The sequence below is a fragment of the Arvicola amphibius genome, chromosome 11, assembly GCF_903992535.2.
Source record: "Arvicola amphibius chromosome 11, mArvAmp1.2, whole genome shotgun sequence".
NCBI classification, from domain to species: Eukaryota; Metazoa; Chordata; class Mammalia; order Rodentia; family Cricetidae; genus Arvicola; species Arvicola amphibius.
Window position 1 is genome coordinate 93,699,907 of NC_052057.2, and position 21,668 is coordinate 93,721,574.

The following is a 21,668-nucleotide window of genomic DNA, read 5'->3' on the forward strand; positions in this document are numbered from 1 at the left end:
CTGTCTGTGAAGCCGGCTTCTTTGTCAAGTTAACTGACCGGTCCTGGAGCTTCAGGCCTAGCTGAGGCATATTGGGGAGGCAGGAGATGTGCAGTGTGTGGCCTTGGTAGTAGTGAGAACTAGGTGTTCACTGTGTCTTTAAAAAGAAATCCTTTATTTAAATACTGTGGTTATAGAAGTACTAAACTTATCTAGGTTGAAAGAATGTAATTTTTTAATGCCTTCAGTGTTTCATTCTAACGGTTGTCATTTAGAATAACGCATCTTGGTGTAATTCGTATTTTTGGCATTCTTTTCCTTTCTTTTCCTGTGACTCTGAGAGTGTACCTTTTTGGTACACTCTCAGAGTCACAGGAGAGTTGTGGAGAACTAATAGAGTCCCTCCCCTTCTTCCCAGTCTCCCATGTCCACGTCACACCGGCCTTCTTAGTGCTGCTACAGCATCCCCCATCCCTGGGGATGTCCCTTTGCCATCCTGGAATCCAGTCCTTTTAGAGAGCATTGCCAAGAGATGGCTGTGTTATAGATGTGGACTTTCAGCCCTCAGACTTTCCTATTGTTTCTGCTGTATAGCACCTCCGGCAAGTTGGGGTCGTGGGCAAATTTGTGGAGTTTTTTTGGGCCGGGAGTGGCCCAACTGTCGATCGCTGATCGAGCTACAATTGCCAACATGTGCCCAGAGTACGGCGCGACCGCGGCCTTCTTCCCAGTGGATGAAGTCAGCATTGCGTACCTGCTGCAGACAGGTACGTGAAGGGCTGAAAGCAAAGCCCCTGAGCATCTGACCCTGCCTTCCACCTCTGCCCACGCCATGTTCTTGTGTTAGACATATTTTCCTCTCTGTGGAGACAAAGTATGTTGCTGGATTTAAGGAGGTGTGGAGTGGACCTTGATAGCCAAGCAAAACAACTCTCCTGGCACCCGGAACCCAGATGTGTATACTGCTCTTCAAACGCTGATTGTTGTCTGTTGACATAAGAGGCCTTGTTGGTAACAGGAGGGCCTGTCAGATAGCAGGCACTGGTATCCACTTACTGTGTCCCCCTTCAGGCGTTGATTGGGTAAATTGATGGGTTCCTTGTTTAAATAACAGGAGAGAAAAATCTAGAAACAGAGCAGTGTAATTACCCAAGGATAATTAGTAAGTAGCACAGTCAGAATCGAAGCCTGTGGCCATCATATTCAGAACAGCAGTGAGTTCAGGGTTGTATTTCTGGCAATAGGGCGCTGAGGAGTAAGACTTTAGACTTTGGGTGCAAATTTGGGGTCTTTGTTCTGCCCTGTCCTTGCTGTATTCCTTAGAGAGTTACCTACTAATTTTCCTTCACTAGCATTTCCTCATCAGTAAATGAGAATAATAATAGTACTTGTCCCGTGGGATCATGATAAAGACCAGGGTGTGATGTATGTAATTCATTTGAAGCATTGCGCACACAGCGCCAGGTTCACCAAGTGCTTATGGGCCAGAAGTTTGAGGCGGTTGGTAATTATTTTAGCAAAGTAGTGCCAAGAGTGAGTGTGGTAAATTGAGGACAGATGAATGGGTGCCCTTGAGCAGGGGGCTCAGGCTTAGGATGCTGTTGAATAAGAGCTGTCACCAAAAATGTGACGCCCATCTGTAAGGAGAGCCAGGATCTGTTCTATTCACATCACTTTGGCAGGAATAGCAGATGGCGCCCGATAAATAGCAGCCCAGGAGCTGAAGGGGCAGGGGCGTTGGTGACGGCATGACCTACAGAACCGCAGGTGGACTCTCACCCGGAAATCGTAACGTGTTCCCCTGTTACTGGTGCCCTTTAGGTCGCGAGGAGGACAGAGTAAAGCACATTAAAAAGTATCTGCAGGCTGTAGGCATGTTTCGAGATTTCAGTGACCCTTCTCAAGACCCAGACTTCACTCAGGTACGAGAGCACCTTCCAAACCACGCTTCTTCTCTCCGAGGCTGCAGCTGTGGTTGTCTCTTTCTTCATGGTGGTGCAGTGGTGGGAAATTAGTCCCTGGGTTGCCATTGTAAAGGAACAGGTGAGGTAGTGGGAAATGAATAGGTTAAAGACATAACGTATCAAAATAATTCTAAATGTGACTACTGACCTAAACTTTGTGAGTTGAGTGTTCCCTCCCCCTACTACTACTGGTTGACATTTACACGTGGTAGACTTTATGAGGTAGCTGGAGCTATTTAAAAGCCAAGCTTATCATTGTTACAGTCCTGGAAAGACGTGAAGACATGAGCCGTCAGTAGTTCTGTTTGCCCCATGGTTTGCTTTATTTTCGAGAGTAAACCAGTCTTAGGGGTCCCCGTTTTCAGGCATCATCAAAGAAGGAAGTACTCATATTGAGTTGACAGCGTATCTTCCGCAGTGATGGCTTGTGGCTGCATCCCTCAGTAGAAAGCCAATCTCAGCCTAAAAGCCACGTGTTAGCTTCTCTACAGAGCAGCAAGTGGAAGATGGCAGACAGCCGGTGTCTACCCCATCCCTCTAAAGCAGCAAAGAGTCCTGCCAGTCCCATGCTACTCCCGTGCCCATCTTAATATTGGGGAGTTAGTTTTTAACGCGATGAAAGGATCACTCACTCCCCTGATTTAGAACGTGGCAACCTGTTCAGCTGTTTATTGTTGGGATGTTCTAAGGTCTCTGGTGTGGTTGTGCTGTATCTTTATGGATTCTGTTATTGCTTTTGGTTTGGGCCAACAGGTTGTGGAGTTAGATTTGAAAACAGTTGTGCCTTGCTGCAGTGGACCGAAAAGACCCCAGGACAAAGTTGCTGTGTCTGACATGAAAAAGGACTTTGAAAGCTGCCTCGGAGCCAAGGTAGGGCCTGAACTCTACCCTGCACTTTTGTGCCCAGGCTTCCAGCTTGTTATAATGCTTTCTGGACCCCGGTGTCAAGGACATTTCTCCTCCTTCCTAAACTCCTTCATGAGGCCCCCATGAACTATGGGCCCAGCAACTTCCCTGCAGCCCATGCCTGTCTATAAATGAAACCCCTGTTCGTGCATATATCCTTTCCTGCACCTCCTGCAGTGTCAGTCCTCCTGATTGCACAGGCTAAGTCCCCGGACTTTTGTGCATGCCTCTCTGCGCGTGCATGTCTCTGCTTCCTCCCTGACATCCCCTTCTGCCCGATCCTCTAAGTTCTATCAGATACTGTGTTCTGTAATATGGCCCCTAGCATCTCCTAGCAGGAAGACCTCTTCCTCTCGCTCCAACTCCATGGCACTCTCTAGGTATGTGTGAAGGCGATGCTCAGATTTTCACAGACTGCCTCCCAAATGAGAGGCTGACAGGGAGTTTACCCATGAGGCCTCGGCTGTACCAGATGTTTAGCTGCATCTTACATTACTGGTCAGGTTAGTTGAAAGTGATATTAAGACAAGTTACGTTTCCCCAAATCTCCATGAGATCAGAATCCACAATACTATATGCTTTGCGGGCTGACTTTGAACTGCTAATAAAAAGAAATAGATGTTTGCATTTTCTGTTTTATTTCAAAATTTACTCATAAAAGCATTTGTTCTGTTAATAATTGGCACTTAAAATTGCTATCACGCTTCTTCCAAAGTGAGGAATTTTGATCACGCATATTTTTTTCTTCTTTGTGTGTGCCCTATTTTCTTTCTTCGTGCATGTAATATTTTCAACCTTCTCTTCCCACAGCAAGGATTTAAAGGTTTTCAGGTTGCTCCAGACCGTCACAATGACCAGAAGACATTTATCTACAATGACAGTGAATTCACTCTTACTCATGGCTCTGTGGTCATCGCTGCCATCACTAGCTGCACAAACACCAGCAATCCATCCGTGATGTTAGGAGCGGGTGAGTGTATCTGGTTCCGTCCTCCCGATCTCCTGGATGGGGGAAGAAAAATTTTCATTTTACAGATGTACGGAAAGATTGGCCCAGAACATTTTACACAGCCAAAAGCATCCAAAGCAAAATATTTGAAGTAATATTCATAGTGTATGACAGCCTTTCCTTTGGTAATTGGCACAGAAAATAAGTAGAGGAGAGCAGAGGAAGCGCCTGGAATCCGGGGCCCACCTGAGAAAGGACAGAAAGAGAGCCTCTTGTCCTGTCACAGGCTTTGCCCCTGTAAGCCGCTGTCTTGTGCACAGGCAGTTGTGGCTGGACCAGGGCCCAGGGCCCTGGCGGCTGAAGCTCGGCGTGGCAGCTGTTGTGCAATGCCGCAAGGTGGTTAATAGTTACATGGAAAGTTCCATGTTGTAGGATCCTTAATTCCAATGTTTCATCACCGTCGAGAACGTCCCTTGGGTCCAGTGACCAGGGTCTGTAGTTCTTTCTTCGTGGGCCTATAAGGAAAACCTTTTTAGAGCTCATATTTGCCATCTGAACTTTCCCTACTTATCTGGAACAAACCTTTCTTCAGGGAGCGCCAGCAGCCGCCGTGGCCTTTGTACCCTTGTTCTCTCCCCTCTGCCTCATTTCTCCCCCTCAGTTGTCATGCTTCCTGACTCAAAGCATGAGCGGATCCATGACGGTCCTAACCAGTGCCCAGGGCCACTGACCTTCTGCTTTGGGAATGTCTGTGGTCCAGACGTGCTGTAGCCGCCTGTGGTCCAGACGTGCTGTAGCCGCCTGTGGTCCAGACGTGCTGTAGCCGCCTGTGGTCCAGACGTGCTGTAGCCGCCTGTGGTCCAGACGTGCTGTAGCCGCCTGTGGTCCAGACGTGCTGTAGCCGCCTGTGGTCCAGACGTGCTGTAGCTGCCTGAGTTCCTTTCCGGTCAGGACACAACTTATGTATCTCAGAAAAGGCCCTAACCATCATGATTTTCATCTAAATCCAAACAGTTAATTTTAGAGAATTTTCCTTCTAAAAATTAAAAACTCACAAGATATCCCTAAGTGGTTTGGGATTTATTTATTTGTTTGCTTGATTAGTTTTGGTTTGGGGAATTTGCTCTGTAAGCCCAGGCTGGTCTAACTCACAGAGGTTCTGCCTACCCTATGCTGGAATTAAAGATGTGAGCCACCACACCAGGCTGAGGTTCATCTATTAGGAAGAACAAATGCCCGCCTGCCCCTTGCTTCATTTCCATGACTCATTTGGGTTTGCTGCATACATGAATTGGCTCTGGGTAGTGAGCTTTCTATCTGTTGGTCGAGAAACGTAGCTGGGAAAACCCAGGCCTTTCCTAAAGTAAACGCTCACCCGCTGTCTCTTCCCCATCTCGCAGGACTGCTAGCGAAGAAAGCTGTGGAGGCGGGACTGAATGTGAAGCCCTACGTCAAAACTAGCCTGTCTCCCGGGAGTGGCGTGGTCACCTACTACCTTCGAGAGAGTGGAGTCATGCCTTATCTGTCCCAGCTAGGGTGAGGGAGAGGGGTTTTTGTTGTTTGTTTGGTTGGTTGGTTATTTCATTAACACCTTCGCCATTCATTAATGCCTGGTCCCCTGGCACCTGTGTCCTTGTGTAGCAAGCTGTCACCCGATCCTGTGTATTTACACAGCATTTTATCATGTGGCAGACAGACTTAAACCCTGGCTTTCCGATTGCAGGGGGCCCCTGGGATGGTTGCACTAGTTGTTCCTTTTACAAGTGACCCCTATTCCTTGTGGCAATCTCTCCTTTCCCCAGAAGAGGGCGCCTTTCCTCGCTGGCACTGAGAAGAACCGTGGCCTGGCGGTGGTGAATGTGCAACTGAGTCTGCCTTTTGGCCTGGGAATAATGACTTACGTGGCTGCAGACATTCTAGTCCTTGAGGCAAATGCGTGATTAGTCCCCATAGCAGTTTCTCCAGTTGCTGTGTAATTTCCTAGTTTCCATAACAGCTGCTTCCTCCATGTGTCTCATAAAATCCCGAAGTCTTTGGGAATGCACAATGATAGGAGATGGAGATATTAAAAGGCACATCGAGTTTCAGCTTTTAAATATTCTAGATCATTCAGTTCCTTATGTTACAAGTTTAAGAATGTGGGTAGCATCCTTCTTAGGAAAGGAAACTCTTCGGAATGGCCCTGTCCCAAACTCACTCCACTACCCCTGCTTTATGTTCCGTGGCCTCTGGGAAGTGTTCCTGCAGAGGGGCTCACTGAGACAGCCTTTTTCTGTGCTGTGTTTGACACCTAGGTTTGACGTGGTGGGCTATGGCTGCATGACCTGCATTGGCAACAGCGGACCCCTTCCTGAGCCTGTGGTGGAGGCCATCACTCAGGTACTGTCAGGAGCCTGCGTTCTGCGGCCTCTAGTTTGGGTTTCCAAAACACTCGGAAGATTCTGGAAGCTGTGAGACCGGTCGGTGCTCAGAACCTGGATGTGGTAACAGGGGTGTGCGCTTAGAACTAAGATTCTAAGTCAGTGCTCGGAACCAGGGTGTGGTAACAGGGGTGTGCGCTTAGAACTAAGATTCTAAGTTCTAGAAACCACGCGCCGTGTGACACTGGGCAGGTAAATCAGCTGGTTTGTGCCTTGGTCTCCACAGCTGTGAATTGGAGGTAATAGTGCCTGATTCTGAGAATTGCCACAGTAAGTGGAAAGTGCTCTGGGCAATGTTGGCACCCAGGCAAGTGTTCAGTGCGTGCTAGTTCTAACTGCAAAGGGTCCTAAAATTGTGTTTTGCTGGTCATTTGAAACCTGGTTCAGATCGGACAACGAATGCAAACTGCATTGTGCTGGCTTGGTTTCTGTAACCCGGAAGAGTACTCTTGGATCTGTCACTGCGGCTTCCCTCAGCTCGCAGCTTCTGGTCTTTCTGGGTGGTCTCTCCTGGTCTTAGACTCTAGCAGCAAAAGCTATGATGTCATATGCTGACCTATCTGGTATTGTCCCAAGACCAGAAATCACTGACCACTGCTCTCTGACTTGACCTGGAGCATCTCCCCCTGGGATGCCGCTCCCTTCTCTCCTCCCTGTAGCAGGAGACGGAAGGGAAGGATGTCTGAAGGCTTTGTCCACGTGACGCGGAAGCTGGTTAGACACGAGAAGTCTGGGCAGTGCCTTCTTTGTGAACTGAGGACTGTTGATAACCGTGAACTCTTGCCTCACCAGGGAGACCTCGTAGCTGTTGGAGTGCTTTCTGGGAACAGGAACTTTGAAGGTCGAGTCCATCCTAACACCCGGGCCAACTACTTAGCGTCTCCCCCATTAGTAATAGTGTATGCAATCGCAGGGACCATCAGAATTGACTTTGAGAAAGAGCCTTTGGGTAAGAGTTTGGTTTTCTAACTGCTTGTCTTCTTCCTGTGAATTGAAAAAATATGACCAGAAGGAAGTTGCTGCTTTGGTTAATACAAAATGAAATGCAGAATCCAGAGAGTCGGACATGGTGGCACATGTCTTTAATCCCGAGGCCTTGAAGGCAGAGACAGACAGATCTCTAGAGGTGGGCTCCAGGATAGCCAGAGCTACACAGTGAGACCCTATCTCTACAAACAAAGACTCTAGAGAGTGTTAATCCCACTGATCGAGAATAAGACCACTATGACGATTTAAAGCCAAATTTGAATACTAGCCAGGTGGATGGGCTCTGGCCAGACCCATTTCTGGTTTCTCAGAAGAAAATGGCCCCAAAGCCAGGCAATGTTGGCACACGCCTTTAATCTCATCACTTGGGAAGCAGAGGCAGGCGGATCGCAGTGAGTTCATGGCCAGCCTGGTCTACAGAGTGAGTTCCTGGACAGCCAGGGCTACACAAAGAAACGGTCTTGAAAAAAAAAAAGGCCCAAGTCACGGTTTTCAGTGACTTAAGTATTTCCCATCAGGTCCAATCAGAGGCAAGCATACATCCTGACATAGTTCCTGCCTGTGTGTGAGCCTCCAGCCCTCACATGATAAGCACATCCGGTGCAGATGGGTCAAACAAGCTGGTTTAGGGGAATGAAAACTGTGGCTTGTTCTCCCATAAGCAGTGGCCTCCAGCATTTCGGGAACTATCTGTCCTTGGGCAGGAGGCCTGCAGATCAGAGGCATTTTTGTTTCATGGCTCTCTAAGGTGTAGTAATTAAAACTTAAAATGTAATTTTGGCTCTCAGAAGAGGAGACAGAGAAGTCTTTTAACTGTTCTTCAGTGTACACCCAAAACACAAAGGGAAGAAACAAGATTCTCTGGGGGCAGTAGGCGGCAAAAGGACACAAGGTCCAAACATATTAGCAGTTTGTCGTTCTGGGGTTTGCTGAGGTCCCTGCCCGTTGCCCCCTTCCGAACTCCTGAGATGGGCTTCACTTAATGCACACCCTGTAGGAACACGCTCCAGGTCAGATTCTCTCTCAGTTGAAAGTTCTGTTTGTCTGCATCCCCTGGGCTTTCCCCTTGATGCCTTCCTCACTCCAGCCCAAGGATATTAGATAGTGTGAAGGGCACCCCTTAGATTTGCTTTGAAGAAATTGGACTCTTAACTATCCTGCTGACCCTTATTGGTCTTGGATCCTACATTTACAGTTATGCCTACTCCCTAAAATGTGCTTGACCCTCAGTCAGTGTTCCTGGTGTTGTCATGGCCCTTCGCAGACATGAGCACAAGGTGGCAGCTGGGTCACCCAGTACACATTCCGTCTGACACAGTCAGACGAAAGCACCACTCTGCCTCCTTGTCCGTACGTCCATAAGTACGCAAAGGCCCTTTTCATCGCTTAGTGCCAGTTCTTCACTTTTTATCTACTTTTTGTGACAACTTTGCTCTTTCAGACGGGCCTGGAGCATAATACTGAAATACATACATACATATATATATATATATATATATATATATATATATATATGATATCCCTGGCATTGACCCAGGCTTCATTCAGTTAGGAATCAGTGTGCTGTTGGCTCTGAGTCCCCAGTTAATGACAGTATCATACAGCCTTCCCTGGTGTCCATTGGAGCAGTGACATCAGGGACCTTTGAGGATACACAGTGACCCCTGCGCCTAACAGAAAATGAAGAAGTATTTCATATATGCACAGACCGTCCCTAAGTCCCCTTTACACCTGTGACGGTACCAGTGCTACATAATGCTATGTAGGGAATAATGAGAGGGGCAGGACATATTCGATACGGACACTTTCTTTTCTTCTGTTTTCAGGATGTAGTCAATTGAATTAACAAATACAGAACCTGTAAGTTGGGGACCAAACTGTCCATAAATGCCTTTAAATAAGAGAGCACACACTACCAGGCTGTGTTAATCCACTGATGGAAATGTGACCCATAAGAAGAGGTTCAGTCTTGGTTTTCACAACCCTGGGAAGAACAGACCTGACTGTGATAATGAAATGGGTGTGAGAGGCAGTTTCTCACTGGTCACGTGTTTTCCCAGGAGTGAATGCACAAGGCCAGCAAGTATTTCTGAAGGATATCTGGCCAACCCGAGATGAGATCCAGGCGGTGGAACGGCAGTATGTCATCCCTGGGATGTTCAAGGAGGTGTATCAGAAAATAGAGGTGAGGCACAGCACAGTGCACACACGCACAGCACAGTGCACACACAGCGCAGTGCACACACAGCGCAGTGCACACACAGCACAGTGCACACACACAGCACAGTGCGCGCACACAGCACAGTGCGCGCACACAGCACAGTGCGCGCACACAGCGCACACAGCACAGTGCGCGCACACAGCGCACACAGCACAGTGCGCGCACACAGCACAGTGCGCGCACACAGCACAGCACAGTGCACACACACAGCACAGTGCACACACGCCCTGGGAGATGTTGGCTTTGGTCATCTCTGCAGACCTGAGGCCAGCAGAAGCGTGGACCAGAGAGACATTTATTTACTCCTCTGCCCAGGGCAGGGTTACGGGCCACTCGTCTCCCATGACTCACGTTTTTACAAAACCCACTTGCTACACAGCCTCAGTAACGGGCTTCAGACCCATCTCTCCCCCATGGCGGACATTGTGTTTGTCACTGGGGTGCAGTCAGTTGGTTGAATGTACCTCTCAAGAGTCAGAGTCATTTGAATGTTAAAAACAAAAAAAAGGATTAAGATCAGGATGTGCCAACTTGTTGGGATGAGAAAAGTTGTACATTTTAAAATAGGAAAAAAGCCAGGCATGGCCACTCATGCCTTTAATCCCAGCACAGCACTGGGGTAGGGGGCGGGGGCGAGCAGAGGCAGGTGAATCTCTGGGAGTTGGAGACTGGCCTGGTCTACATAGTGAGTCCTAGGACACCCAGAGTTACATAGTGAGACCCTGTTTCAAAATAAATGAATGAATAAATAAATGGGAGAAAATGGGTGGGGTTCAGTCCCCTTTCCCGAGCCTCCGTACACTCTGCCCTGCTGGCCAAGGTCTTCTGACAGGGTGCTGGTTTGCAATGAGAACAGGGCACTAGGACAGGGGTCGTGGGCATGGGATTGTCCGACTGCGCACTCCCACGAGCTGCTCACTGGGAAACAGTATCCAGGAGCTTGTCAGCCATCTGACGGAATGTTGCTGCGAGGACCGAGGTAAAGGATCTACAGAGAGAGCTCAGGCCACCTTAAATACATAGCGGCTGGCATTTTGCTCTTCAGTGTCCACGTGACCCGGAAGTTTACATTTTAAATGTATATATTCGTTATATTCATTATCCTTTGGTTCCATCACGAAGAGGGGCAGGACTCACGAGGCCCCGTGCCTTCCTGAGGAGCAGTTGGCGATGACTAATGCTTGCTTGGGGAAGAGGGGCCACTTCCTTCAGGAGTGCAGCCAGGTAGCCAGGCTCCAGTAAATCAACAGACCCACGCTCGTGCGAGCAATGCTGATTAAACTCAGCAGAGCAGAAAAGAAAAGTCATGAGGACAGAAGTGGGATTAGGTGGGAAGAGGGGGTGCAGTTAGAGTTGGAGGAGCCGCGAGAAGGGACACTGTATGCATGTATATGAAATCATAAAGAGGAATGTATGCAGATATATTGGAAATGGAAGTAACTAAATTTTAGCAAGTTGAAACAAAAGCATCTCGTGTCCATGAGTGCAGAGCCAGTGGGGGCCTCGGCCGGCACAAGCAAAAGTCATCCCCTCTGGACTGACATCATCTACTGAGGGCCACCCTGGGGACTGGACTGAGGTCCCCAATTCCACATTGGCCCTTAGCTGCCGGCTTCCCACAGCTCTGCCTCCATGGCTTCCTCACAGTCTCAGGGCAATGGTGAGAAGACCGTGTCGTCGTGGGAGGGGTCATCTGAGGAATGAGTCCTGGGGTGGGGCGCATAGAGGGTTTCTGCCTTTCTACCAGGCTTGCTGAAGGTTCCTGTCACCTAGCAAGACAAAGGAACCAGAAGCCACCTTGTATTTCTTCTTAGAACCAAAGTGACTTTTAGTAGACCTCTTTTGAATGCTTTGTATTTGTATATGAAGTTTTTCCTGGCCTGTATATGGTTAATTCTTTCCCTTTTCTTATTTAAGACTGTAAACAAAAGCTGGAACGCCTTAGCAGCCCCCTCAGACAAACTGTACACATGGAACCCCAAATCTACATACATCAAGTCACCGCCCTTCTTCGAAAACTTGGTAAGATTTTTATTATATTTTTAGATATTATGTTTTATATATGTAATAATTTTCATTATTCTGCATATATGATAGAGTGTGAGCATGGGTGTGCCGTGACACAAGTGTGCAGTCAGAAGACGATTTGCTGAGTCTGTTCTCTCCGTCACACTGGGCTCCAGGGTCAGACTCAGGTCACCAGGCTCGGTGCTGGTGGCAAGAACGTTTACCTGGGGCCATCAAACTGGCCTAACAAGTTGTTTAAATGTGACGAGTCGTTGGCTCGCATGTATGTCTGTGCACCACAAGTGTACAGTGTTGGGGGGGGGGTCAGAAGAAGACATAGGATCCCCTAGACCTAGAGTCACACAGTTGTGATGGAAATTGGAGAGCAGTTGGTGCTCCTGACCTCTGAGCCACTGCTCCAGCCCCTCACTTTTTATTTTTTAACATAAGTGCTTTAAAAGCTGTTTTTCCTTGTACAGTCTTACCCCACAGCCTTGTGCTGGCTGCCCACTACAGTAAATCCTTTGCGTACTCAAGCATACTTTGCTGGGAGTGTTGCATGAAGCTGGGAGGTTTAGCTGCAGCCACTGTTTCTCTGGGCAGGGGTTCTGTGTGGCAGTGCAGAGACCTCCTAGTAGGTAGACACCACCTAGAGGAGGACCAGCTAAGATCCTCAGGACCTGCCGTATTTATTTGAATCTTATACTCCATGATGGATTGCTATGGAGGGGGCTGGGAGGAGGAGTCAGCAGCCCAGCTGTCCTTGGCATGTGAGGGATTACCTGGAGATGCAGCAAGGATGTCCCTGCAGCTGCGTTCCCATCGCCTTTGAGGGTCAGTGCCAATACGTCACCTTCTGTCCAAGGTTCAGACGTGAATGATCTGTTTACCTTCTTCTACTTGTGAACACCATCACGCCATCGCTATAAGCCAGCAAACTAGAATCTTCCTTGCACTGATACAGAGTTCTCAGTCTGGTGCCCCTGGATGAGCTCAGCTGGTGACCTGTCGGGAAATCCTGGGCAAACGCTGACTTATGCACTCTTCTGCAGACTCGAGATCTCCAGCCACCCAAGTCTATAGTGGATGCCTATGTGCTGCTGAATTTAGGAGACTCAGTCACGACAGACCATATCTCTCCGGCGGGGAATATTGCGAGAAACAGTCCCGCTGCTCGCTACTTGACCAACAGAGGGTAAGCATGGGGGAGGCGGGAAGACAGACGGCAGAGGGAGGGAACACGATGAGGCTGGCGTTCTCTTTTCACGGGCCACCTGTGGGATCACACTGCTCATGAATCACAAGTGGCCAGGAGCGGAGCTTCCTAAGCAAGTGTATGTCTTAGGCTCAGCATCAGCCCCCTCCCAAGCCATGGCAGAGCCTGCTTGAGGGCCAACGACAGCGATAAAACCTGACATTTATTGTCACGTCCTGTTGGGACAGTGTGGACAGAACTGCCTCATGACTGTGCAGCTCATTCCCACTCGTCCTCTCAGACCTGTCAATATCTATAGCTTCATCTGCATCATCTGCCTGCTGAATATAGATGAGTTCGGGGATTCCCTGAGACTCACGTGAGGAGAAAAAAAGTCCTGATTTCTGCCCTCTTCCAAATCAGTTCCCTCGGAGAGAGGGCTCAAAGCAAATTTGAGAAGCAAAACAAGCACTTTTTTCTCTGGGGGTGATTGTCTTGACATAGGAGCTGTTTAGGGAAATGAATGCAAGCAATTATAATGTCCTCCTCCCTGCAGTGCACAAACCAGCAACATTTTTGGACAGGGTTTCAGAGAGGTCCTGAGGCATGCTTGCCTGCTCCTGAAGCCCGACCAGAAGCTCTCTTAACCACCAAATACAGGTCTAACAGTCCAGTGATGTTAGCACCCACCAGCATTGTAGGAAACAGGCCAGTGAGCTGGCGACTGTGTCCATGAAACTTGCTGTCCTGGGCCTGTGAAGTTCCTTTCCTTGGTTCTCACGCACACGGTAGATACGGGATTAGACATTCTCTTGTGCCTCATTGGCCCTGCCATGATTCTTTTCCTCTGGACGGTTGTGTGTCATCTTGCCACCACGTTGCCTCACTTTGCATTGAGGCCCTGATTGTTCAGGGACAAATTCAGGCCACTCCTGGTTAGTTTATGGAGCATATTTAGTCGTCTCCCATTCTCCGGTCCACCTGGCTGCCCCCCTATTTTTTTTAATATTTATTTATTTATTGTGTATGAAATATTCTGTCTGCATGTATGCCTGCAAGCCAGAAGAGGGCACCAGACCTCATTACAGATGGTTGTGAGCCACCATGTGGTTGCTGGGAATTGAACTCAGGACCTCTAGAAGAGCAGGCAATGCTCTTAACCATTGAGCCATCTCTCCAGCCCCCTCCCTATTATTATTATTATTATTATTATTATTTTTTGGTTTTTCGAGACAGGGTTTCTCTGCAGCTTTTTTAGAGCCTGTCCTGGAACTAGCTCTTGTAGACCAGGCTGGCCTCGAACTCACAGCGATCCGCCTGCCTCTGCCTCCCGAGTGCTGGGATTAAAGGCGTGCGCCACCACCGCCTGGCTTCCTATTATTTTTAATTCAGTTTTGACCTTATATGTAGCTGTGTGAGCTTCCTCCTGTGTTAAGAGGATAAACACTCCTTACAGAATTCCTTCTAATTTTCTATCCAGACCTGAATGGCTCTTGAGTTGGCCCTGGAGAGCACTGATCCCTCCCTTCTCTGCCTCTGGTTGGTTCTCCCAGCTGAGGCTTTGAGAACAGTCTGCAGAGCAGTACCTGGCAGGCTCGGTAACATGCTGGGTTCATAGCATTTTCTCGCCTGTGTGTAAGCTAAGTTTCCTCTTTACTCATGTCACTAAAGATCTCCCCCGCTTCTGTTATCAGGCTGACGCCACGAGAGTTCAACTCTTACGGCTCCCGCCGGGGAAATGACGCCATCATGGCACGGGGGACATTTGCCAACATTCGCTTGTTGAACAAGTTTCTGAACAAGCAGGCTCCTCAGACTGTGCATCTTCCTTCAGGAGAAACCGTGAGTACAGTCTCTCTTCTTTCAGAAACCAGTGTCTGTCAGGCTTCGGAGCCTGGCTCTTCACAGTGGCTTTCCTTGTCTTCACAGCTGCGGCTTGCCTGGTGTAGGAGTGGGGAGGCTGCTTGTCGGTTTCCGGCTGCTTAGTCATCCATTGTGATAGATTCTGGGTTAGGGATGTGGACTTGTGTGCATGTTCCCTGTCTGCACTGGGACTCTATCTGCTGCAGGCTTTGTGTGTGTTTTCATGGTCTCTCTGAGTTCATATGTGCATCCTTCCTGCTGTGTTTCTAAGCCTTGTTCACTTGGTGTCCTCCAGCCCCTCTGGCTCTTACACTCTTCCGGTCCTCTGTAGCGTGTTTTGTTCTTTTACTCTTTGGCTTTTGGGACTTTGTTGGGGGCCTGCCACCCAGCTGCCAGATAAATCATACATGGAGGCTTATTCTTAGTTGAGTGCCTAGTCTTATCGTGGCTTGTTTCTTGCCAGCTTTTCTGAAATTTTCCCATCTATCTTTGCCCTTGGGGCTTTTATCTTTCTCTATTCCTGTATACTTTTTCTTTCCTTCTTACTCAGTGTCTGGCTGTGTAGCTGGATGGCTGTCCCCTGAAGTCCTCCTTGTTGGAAGGACCTGCTTATTAAAACACTTCTTGGCCCATTAGCTCTAGCTTCTTATTGGCTAACTCTTATATTTATTCATCAGCCAATAAAAGCAACACATAGACAGAAGGCCCTCCCACACCACCTCCTCCTTCCTTTCTCATTCCAAAATCCTCAGATCCCTTTCTCCCAGATTTCTCCTCATAGTTACCCTGCCAGCCCCACCTGTTTCTCTCTCCTGCCTCACAATTGGCCGTTCAGCTCTTTATTAGCCCATCAGGTGTTAGTCAGGCACAGCTTCACAGAGTTAAACAAATGCAATATAAACAAAAGTAACACACCTTAATAATATTCCCCAATGATTGTTCTCTTCTGCAAGCTTCCCTAAGCTCCGAGGAAGGGATTTAATGGAGATATCCCATTTAGGAATGAGTATTCCAAGGTCTCTTACTCTCTGCATTCTGCCTAGCTGTGGGTCTCTGTTTTTGTTACCATCTACTGCAGATGAAAGCTTCTCTTATGATGACTAAGCAAAGCACCTATCTATTAGGACAGCAGAAGGTCATCAGGAATCATTTTATTATTACATTTCTTTAGCAGAATAGTACTGTTTGGTTTTCCTCTCGGTTTCTGAGCCATCTAGTCGCTGGGTGTTGATCATAAAACCAGTGTCAAAGATGGGTTCCATCTCATGGACTGCTCCTTAAATCAAATCAAATGTTGTTTGCTGTATTAGTCAGGGTTCCCTAGAGGAACAGAATTTATAGAACAAATATTATATGGGGGATTTATTAAATGGCTTACAGGCTGTTGTCCAAATAGTCCAATAGTTGCTGTCTGTGGAAGGTCCAAGAATCCAGTATTTATTCAGACCACAGGCTGGATGTCTCAACTGATCTAAAGTAAGAGCAAGCAGGCAAAGAAAGATCAAGCTTTCTTTTTCTGTGTCCTTTTATATAGGCTGCCAGCAGAAGGTGTGGTCCACATTAAAGGTAGATCTTCCCACCTCAAAGATCTAGATTAGAAAAAGGTCTTCCACTTCAAATTATTTAATTAAAAAAATACCCCACAGGTCCACCCAGCCATTTGGGTTTTAGTTGATTCCACATGTAGTCGTTGACAACCAAAAACACCCACCACAAGAACACCCATCTCAACAACTCCTGTCCCAAGAACACCCATCACAAGAACATCTGTCACAAGAATATACCCATCACAAGAACACCCATCTGTCACAAGAATATACCCATCACAAGAACATCTGTCACAAGAATATACCCATCACAAGAACATCTGTCACAAGAATATACCCATCACAAGAACACCCATCACAAGAACATCTGTCACAAGAATATACCCATCACAAGAACACTCATCACAAGAACACCCATCACAAGTTCAGCCCAGGTCAACTTGGCAGGCAATGATATGTCATGTTAATCCACAAGCTAGTAATTGCAATGGTGGCAGGTAGCTTGTTTCCTTCTGACCCTGCCTGTTTGCTTGGACAGAGAGAGTCACTTCCTCCTATGTAGCAATTTCCATATTCATGAATTGTATCTAATCAAGAGATACAGAATCTTTCCTGATTTCAGTGGTAACAAATGAAATTAATCCCAGGCCCAGCCATCCACCAAGGTGTTAACATGTTTAGGTAAACCCTGTTTTAGAGTTTAACCAAAGTCTTGTCTTGAGCCCCTCCCTCAGTCACCAGTGTCCAATCAGATGTCTGGGGAATTCTCAGCTCAACAGACTATCCTGTGAAAAGCAGATTTGTGGAAGATGTTTCTCATTACTAAATTAGCTGAGCCCTCCTGGCCTGCTGCTCCATGCTTCTGCTGCATCTGCCTGGGCTGTGTGGAGAGGGCAAGAAGACTTTGCATTTGATGTCATTTCTAAACATACCACCTTGTCTTGCTACCTTTCAGAACTGACCCCTGCTGGGCTTCTACTATTGGGCCAAAACCCAGGCTTCATGGGGTTTTGTCTTTTAAGTTCCAAATGGTTTAGTCAGTAGAAGAGAAGGAAAAGAGAAATGGACTTGGTTCCCTTTGTTCTCTGATGCCCTCAGATTTGAATTTATAATACTGGGCAGCAGTAAGGTTCAGTCTGGGAGAAATGAGTAGATGAGAGCTAACTGGGGACTCATACCCTAGACATGGCCAGGTTTTCAGTTGCTCATTGACTTAGCTGTCTTTCTTCTTCCTCAGCTTGATGTGTTCGATGCTGCTGAGCGGTACCAGCAGGCTGGATTTCCCTTGATTGTTCTGGCTGGCAAAGAATACGGTTCAGGCAGCTCCCGAGATTGGGCAGCCAAAGGCCCTTTCCTGCTGGTACGGATGGAGCAGAGGCTTCCTGGTGGGGCAGCCTCTAGAACCAGGGCGGGGGTGGGGAGGGTGCCTGGGAAGAAGTGCTATGGCTTTGTTTCCAAGACATGAAAGAGCAGGTTGTGGACGCCCATGATATTCACCCAGCCTGCTTCTCTGTGCATCTAGACTTTTCCACTCGGAAGAGAACAGTTCAAGGAGAACTGGCTCACATGGATTAATTAGGTGGACTTGGGACCAGCAGCCATTGACTCTGGGTATCTGTAGATAACTTTGGAGGAGAGAAAGCCTGTGAGGGCTAACACCTTCAGAAGTGTGTGTGCAGCTGTAGAATTGTCACCGCTCTAGAGGGAGTGGGACATGGAAGAACGGAGCCAATAAATGAGGTAGATTAAAGTCCCACCAGACAGTTTATACTCTGAAAGTTAAGAAGGGTCACATTGGTAAAACTCCTATGAGTTCAAGCTGTATTCAGTTACGAGGACAAGCCGCATGTGGCAAAAACATGTTTTCTCATAGAGATATATAAAGGATAATTTAAACATTTAGTTGAATTGAATCATAAGAGCAAGCAATAATGAGTAATCTGAAATAAACTCACTCCTATCCAGTGCGCCTGGGAGGAACAGAAAAACATCCCAAGAGCAATTCCATGTTTTAAAGAAACTGAGGTCACAAGACTCTTGTGTTTCTTGGAGTGTTCTCACAAGCACTCAGAACTCTCCTCACGTGACTCCGTTCTGGGACCATGTCCCGACACATAATTGATTAAGATTATTGTCCTCGGTGAATATAAGGCACGAACGGCAAGCTGTACAGGAGCAGTGAGGAGTGGGCTCCTTTAGAGGCTAGGTTAAAGTAAGAGTGGATTCTTTTCTTCTAAATGACATGTGCTCAGTCCGTTCATTCATGTGTATGTGTACGCAGGTGCACACGCGAGTACCCATGCAGCCACAGGTCAGAGGACGGATAACTTGCACTTGATTCTGCCTTGTGGAACCTAGGGCTTGATGGCAAGAGCCTTAACCCACTGAGCTACCTCACCAGACAAAGGAGATGTACATTTTATATCCCTGAAATCCATTCTGACAGTGTTTCTTGACTTTGGAACATTTGGGGACATTTTCGGTGTTATGCTTGGAAAGTCCACTTCAAAGGCCTGGATACTGGGATTTTAAAAACCTCCCTGGTGATTCTTACATGCAGCGGTTCAAAACCTACTGCTTTACAACCAGGTTCTTGAAACTCAGATGAAACCTCTCTCTCTCTCTCTCTCTCTCTCTCTCTCTCTCTCTCTCTCTCTCTCTCTCTCTCTCTCTCTCTCTCTCACACACACACACACACACACCTACACCTCACACCCCTGCAAGGTTCTGGTGCAGCAGATCTGAGATGATATCTAAGAATTTATACCTAGAAGGAAAGCCTACCTATCCAGTTCTCTGCTGTATTGGTTACTGTTGTATATTGCCAAGTACACCCGAACAACAAAGGTCCTTCAACGGAAGCTGCATAGCACACTGTTCAGAGCAGTTGGGTCCTGGAACAGGAAGCGTGAAAGGAGTGCACACCGATCATTCGCTTGGGAGTCCATTTTCTCTTGATTAGACCCCCTTGGAATCTGCTGATGTGTGCCCACAGTAAAAGAAAACCCAAGGGAAAGAGCGACTTTTTATATTGTGATATGCATTGCAGATACAAATTAGCTGAGGGATTTTGTTTCTCAGTGGCAAACTGCATGGTCCAACAGCATGGGTTCAAATACTACATCAAATACTATAAAACTCCTTTAATAAGAGTGGCAAGTAATAGCATCTGCTGCTCCCAGAGTTGGTGGAAGGCAGGAAAGAATCCCTGATTGCTGTATATTGTGGGCAGCCAGATAAGACTCACTGCTCAGTTATTTGTAACTAGAAGGTAGCAGCACTGTAGATGATCGGCTAGCAGGTACTCAGAATCCAGCTGTGAGCATTTCTGAAGAATTTGTGTATCTCCTAAAGAAGAACTTGGAGCTGTGTCCAAACTTCTCTCTTGCCTCACTAGGGAATCAAAGCTGTGCTGGCAGAGAGCTATGAACGCATTCACCGCAGCAACCTGGTCGGGATGGGGGTGATCCCCCTTGAGTATCTGCCCGGCGAGACTGCAGACTCGCTGGGACTCACGGGTCGGGAACGGTACACTATCGACATTCCTGAAACCCTTAAGCCACGCATGAAGGTTCAGATAAAGGTGAGCAGAGCGTCTGCAGGCGGGACCTGAAGCCAGGGCCTGCTGTTTGTCATGAGCTGCTAGGTAGGAAGAAATTGATGGAGGAAGGGGCGTTAACTCTGGGCGACATCAGATGCCAAGCCTGCTGGTGCTGCCCACCTTCCTCCCAGCAGAGGGGCTCTTGACTCACAGCGTTCGTCAGTTCATTCTGAACTCCCGTTCTCTCAGTTTCTTCCAACCCAGAGAACAGCGATGCGAGTCCAGAGGTGATACTTCTCCTGTTATCAAAATTTTCCTTTTTTTTTTCTTTTTTAATGAAAATATGATCAACAGATCCTGTATGCACTCCCTCCATGAGCATCATCCGAGGCTCCAGGCTTTAATTAGCCCCGTGGTTGTGGTTTAGTTGAGAAATGTCCCCCAGAGCCTCTGGTGTTTGAACTCTTGGTAACCAGTGGCGGTGCTGTCTGGGCCATCTGTGGCCTGGTGGGGGAAGCGTGTTACCACATTACCGGGGCAGAGCTTGAGAGCCCAGAGTCTCACAGTTACAGTTCCCTCCCTCAGGTAGTGGAGGACATGAGCGCTCAGCTTCCTGCTCCCGTAGCCGTGCCTGCCCCTCGCTGCCATGCCTCTCCCCCCCTACCCCCGCCGCCGCCCCCCCCCCCCCCCCCCCCCCGCACCATGATGTCTTATCCCTTTGGAACCACAAGCTGTGCTAACGGCGTTTTTTACAAGGCAACAGGAAGTAGCTAATATAGAGGTGGTGACACATCCTAAGGGGAGGCGAGAATAAAGTGCCCAGCACCAGAGTCCCAGGGGGATTTAGCACTACAGAGGCCGCTGCTGAGGTCGCCCCCCGCCAGATGACCCCAGGCAGCAGCTGGAGCAGCTGCCTAAGGAACAACCTCAGTGAGACCCCTGCTGTGCAGAAAAGACTTAGGAGAAAGCACCACAGTGTCAGTCATACCTGCTGTCCTGGGAGGCTACCTTGTTCCCGCGTGCCTCTCACCTGCATTGTTAATTCTGCATTAGTCCTGCAATTCTCAACCTTCGGTGGGCACATAGATCCCCAGGGCTCTTGTTGAAATGCACACGCTAACCCAGGAGATCTGGCTGAGTGCAGAGACCGCGTGTTCAATACGCGGCTAGCACTGCCGCCGTTTGGGCTGCACCTCAGCTGAGGCTAGCGGGCAGCCAGGTGGAATTTCCCTGAAGCAGGCGCTCGGCCCCTCCTTCAGCTCACTCTGCCCCTTTGCCTTTGCAGCTGGACACTGGGAAGACCTTCCAGGCTGTCATGAGGTTTGACACTGACGTGGAGCTCACTTACTTCCGTAATGGAGGCATCCTGAACTACATGATCCGCAAGATGGCCCAGTAGGAGCTGGTCTCCCAGGAGACCTGCCCCATTGGTGCTGGAGCCAGTGAGGTACCAGGCCCCAGCAGCTGAAGCCTGGTAAAGCAGCCACCTCTACCTCTAACGAGGGGGCTGCCAAGATGAGCAAGTGGGCACTGCCAATGCTGGAGGCACCCACTGGGCCAGGACTTTCTACATTCTTGATTTGTTAATCTTTTTATCCTTTTCTATAATTTGGAATCTAGAATCATGGGAAGGTCAGTAGTACCAAAAAGAGAACTAGCTTGTCTTTAAGTTACTGATCACCGGACATTGATTTTTTTTTCACTCTGACTAATCTTCAACCGAACACTAGCCAGTATTCTCAGAAGTATCTTCTAGCCTTTTTTACTGTCCTTCTCTGCTCAGTGAACCTTTCCTCAGAGAGCCCGTTCCTCAGAGAGCCCGTTCCTCTATACTTTACACCAGTGTTGACTGACATAGGTAAGAACTTCACCTTCAGATCATAGCAGTGATATCATCCCCTCCTTCTAAGTGAGCACAACCCTGGTGGATAGGTCAGCCATCAAAGGGGTTTATGTACCTTTCAATCAACATGAGAAATCGTCCTGACCATTTTCAACATTTGTTGAGAGGGGGGCCTTTGTCTGAAAGTAACTGGGAAGAGGGACAGGATTTCTAATTTGAATAAGATTAAATATATTTTCATGAAAA

General features: G+C 48.1%; 1 protein-coding gene across 1 annotated transcript in view; it reads left to right on the plus strand.

The window, feature by feature from the left end:
• Aco1 (aconitase 1) overlaps positions 1–21,668 on the plus strand; it is a 52,500-nt gene extending 30,832 nt beyond the window's left edge. Inside the window, 15 exon segments of the mRNA XM_038347365.2 lie at positions 574–612; positions 614–746; positions 1,801–1,901; positions 2,697–2,813; positions 3,660–3,819; positions 5,199–5,334; positions 6,093–6,177; positions 7,011–7,167; positions 9,266–9,390; positions 11,344–11,448; positions 12,486–12,628; positions 14,323–14,470; positions 17,276–17,398; positions 19,436–19,621; positions 20,865–21,668. Coding sequence (XP_038203293.1) covers positions 574–612; positions 614–746; positions 1,801–1,901; positions 2,697–2,813; positions 3,660–3,819; positions 5,199–5,334; positions 6,093–6,177; positions 7,011–7,167; positions 9,266–9,390; positions 11,344–11,448; positions 12,486–12,628; positions 14,323–14,470; positions 17,276–17,398; positions 19,436–19,621; positions 20,865–20,978 — 1,872 coding nt within the window. The 3' untranslated portion in view covers positions 20,979–21,668.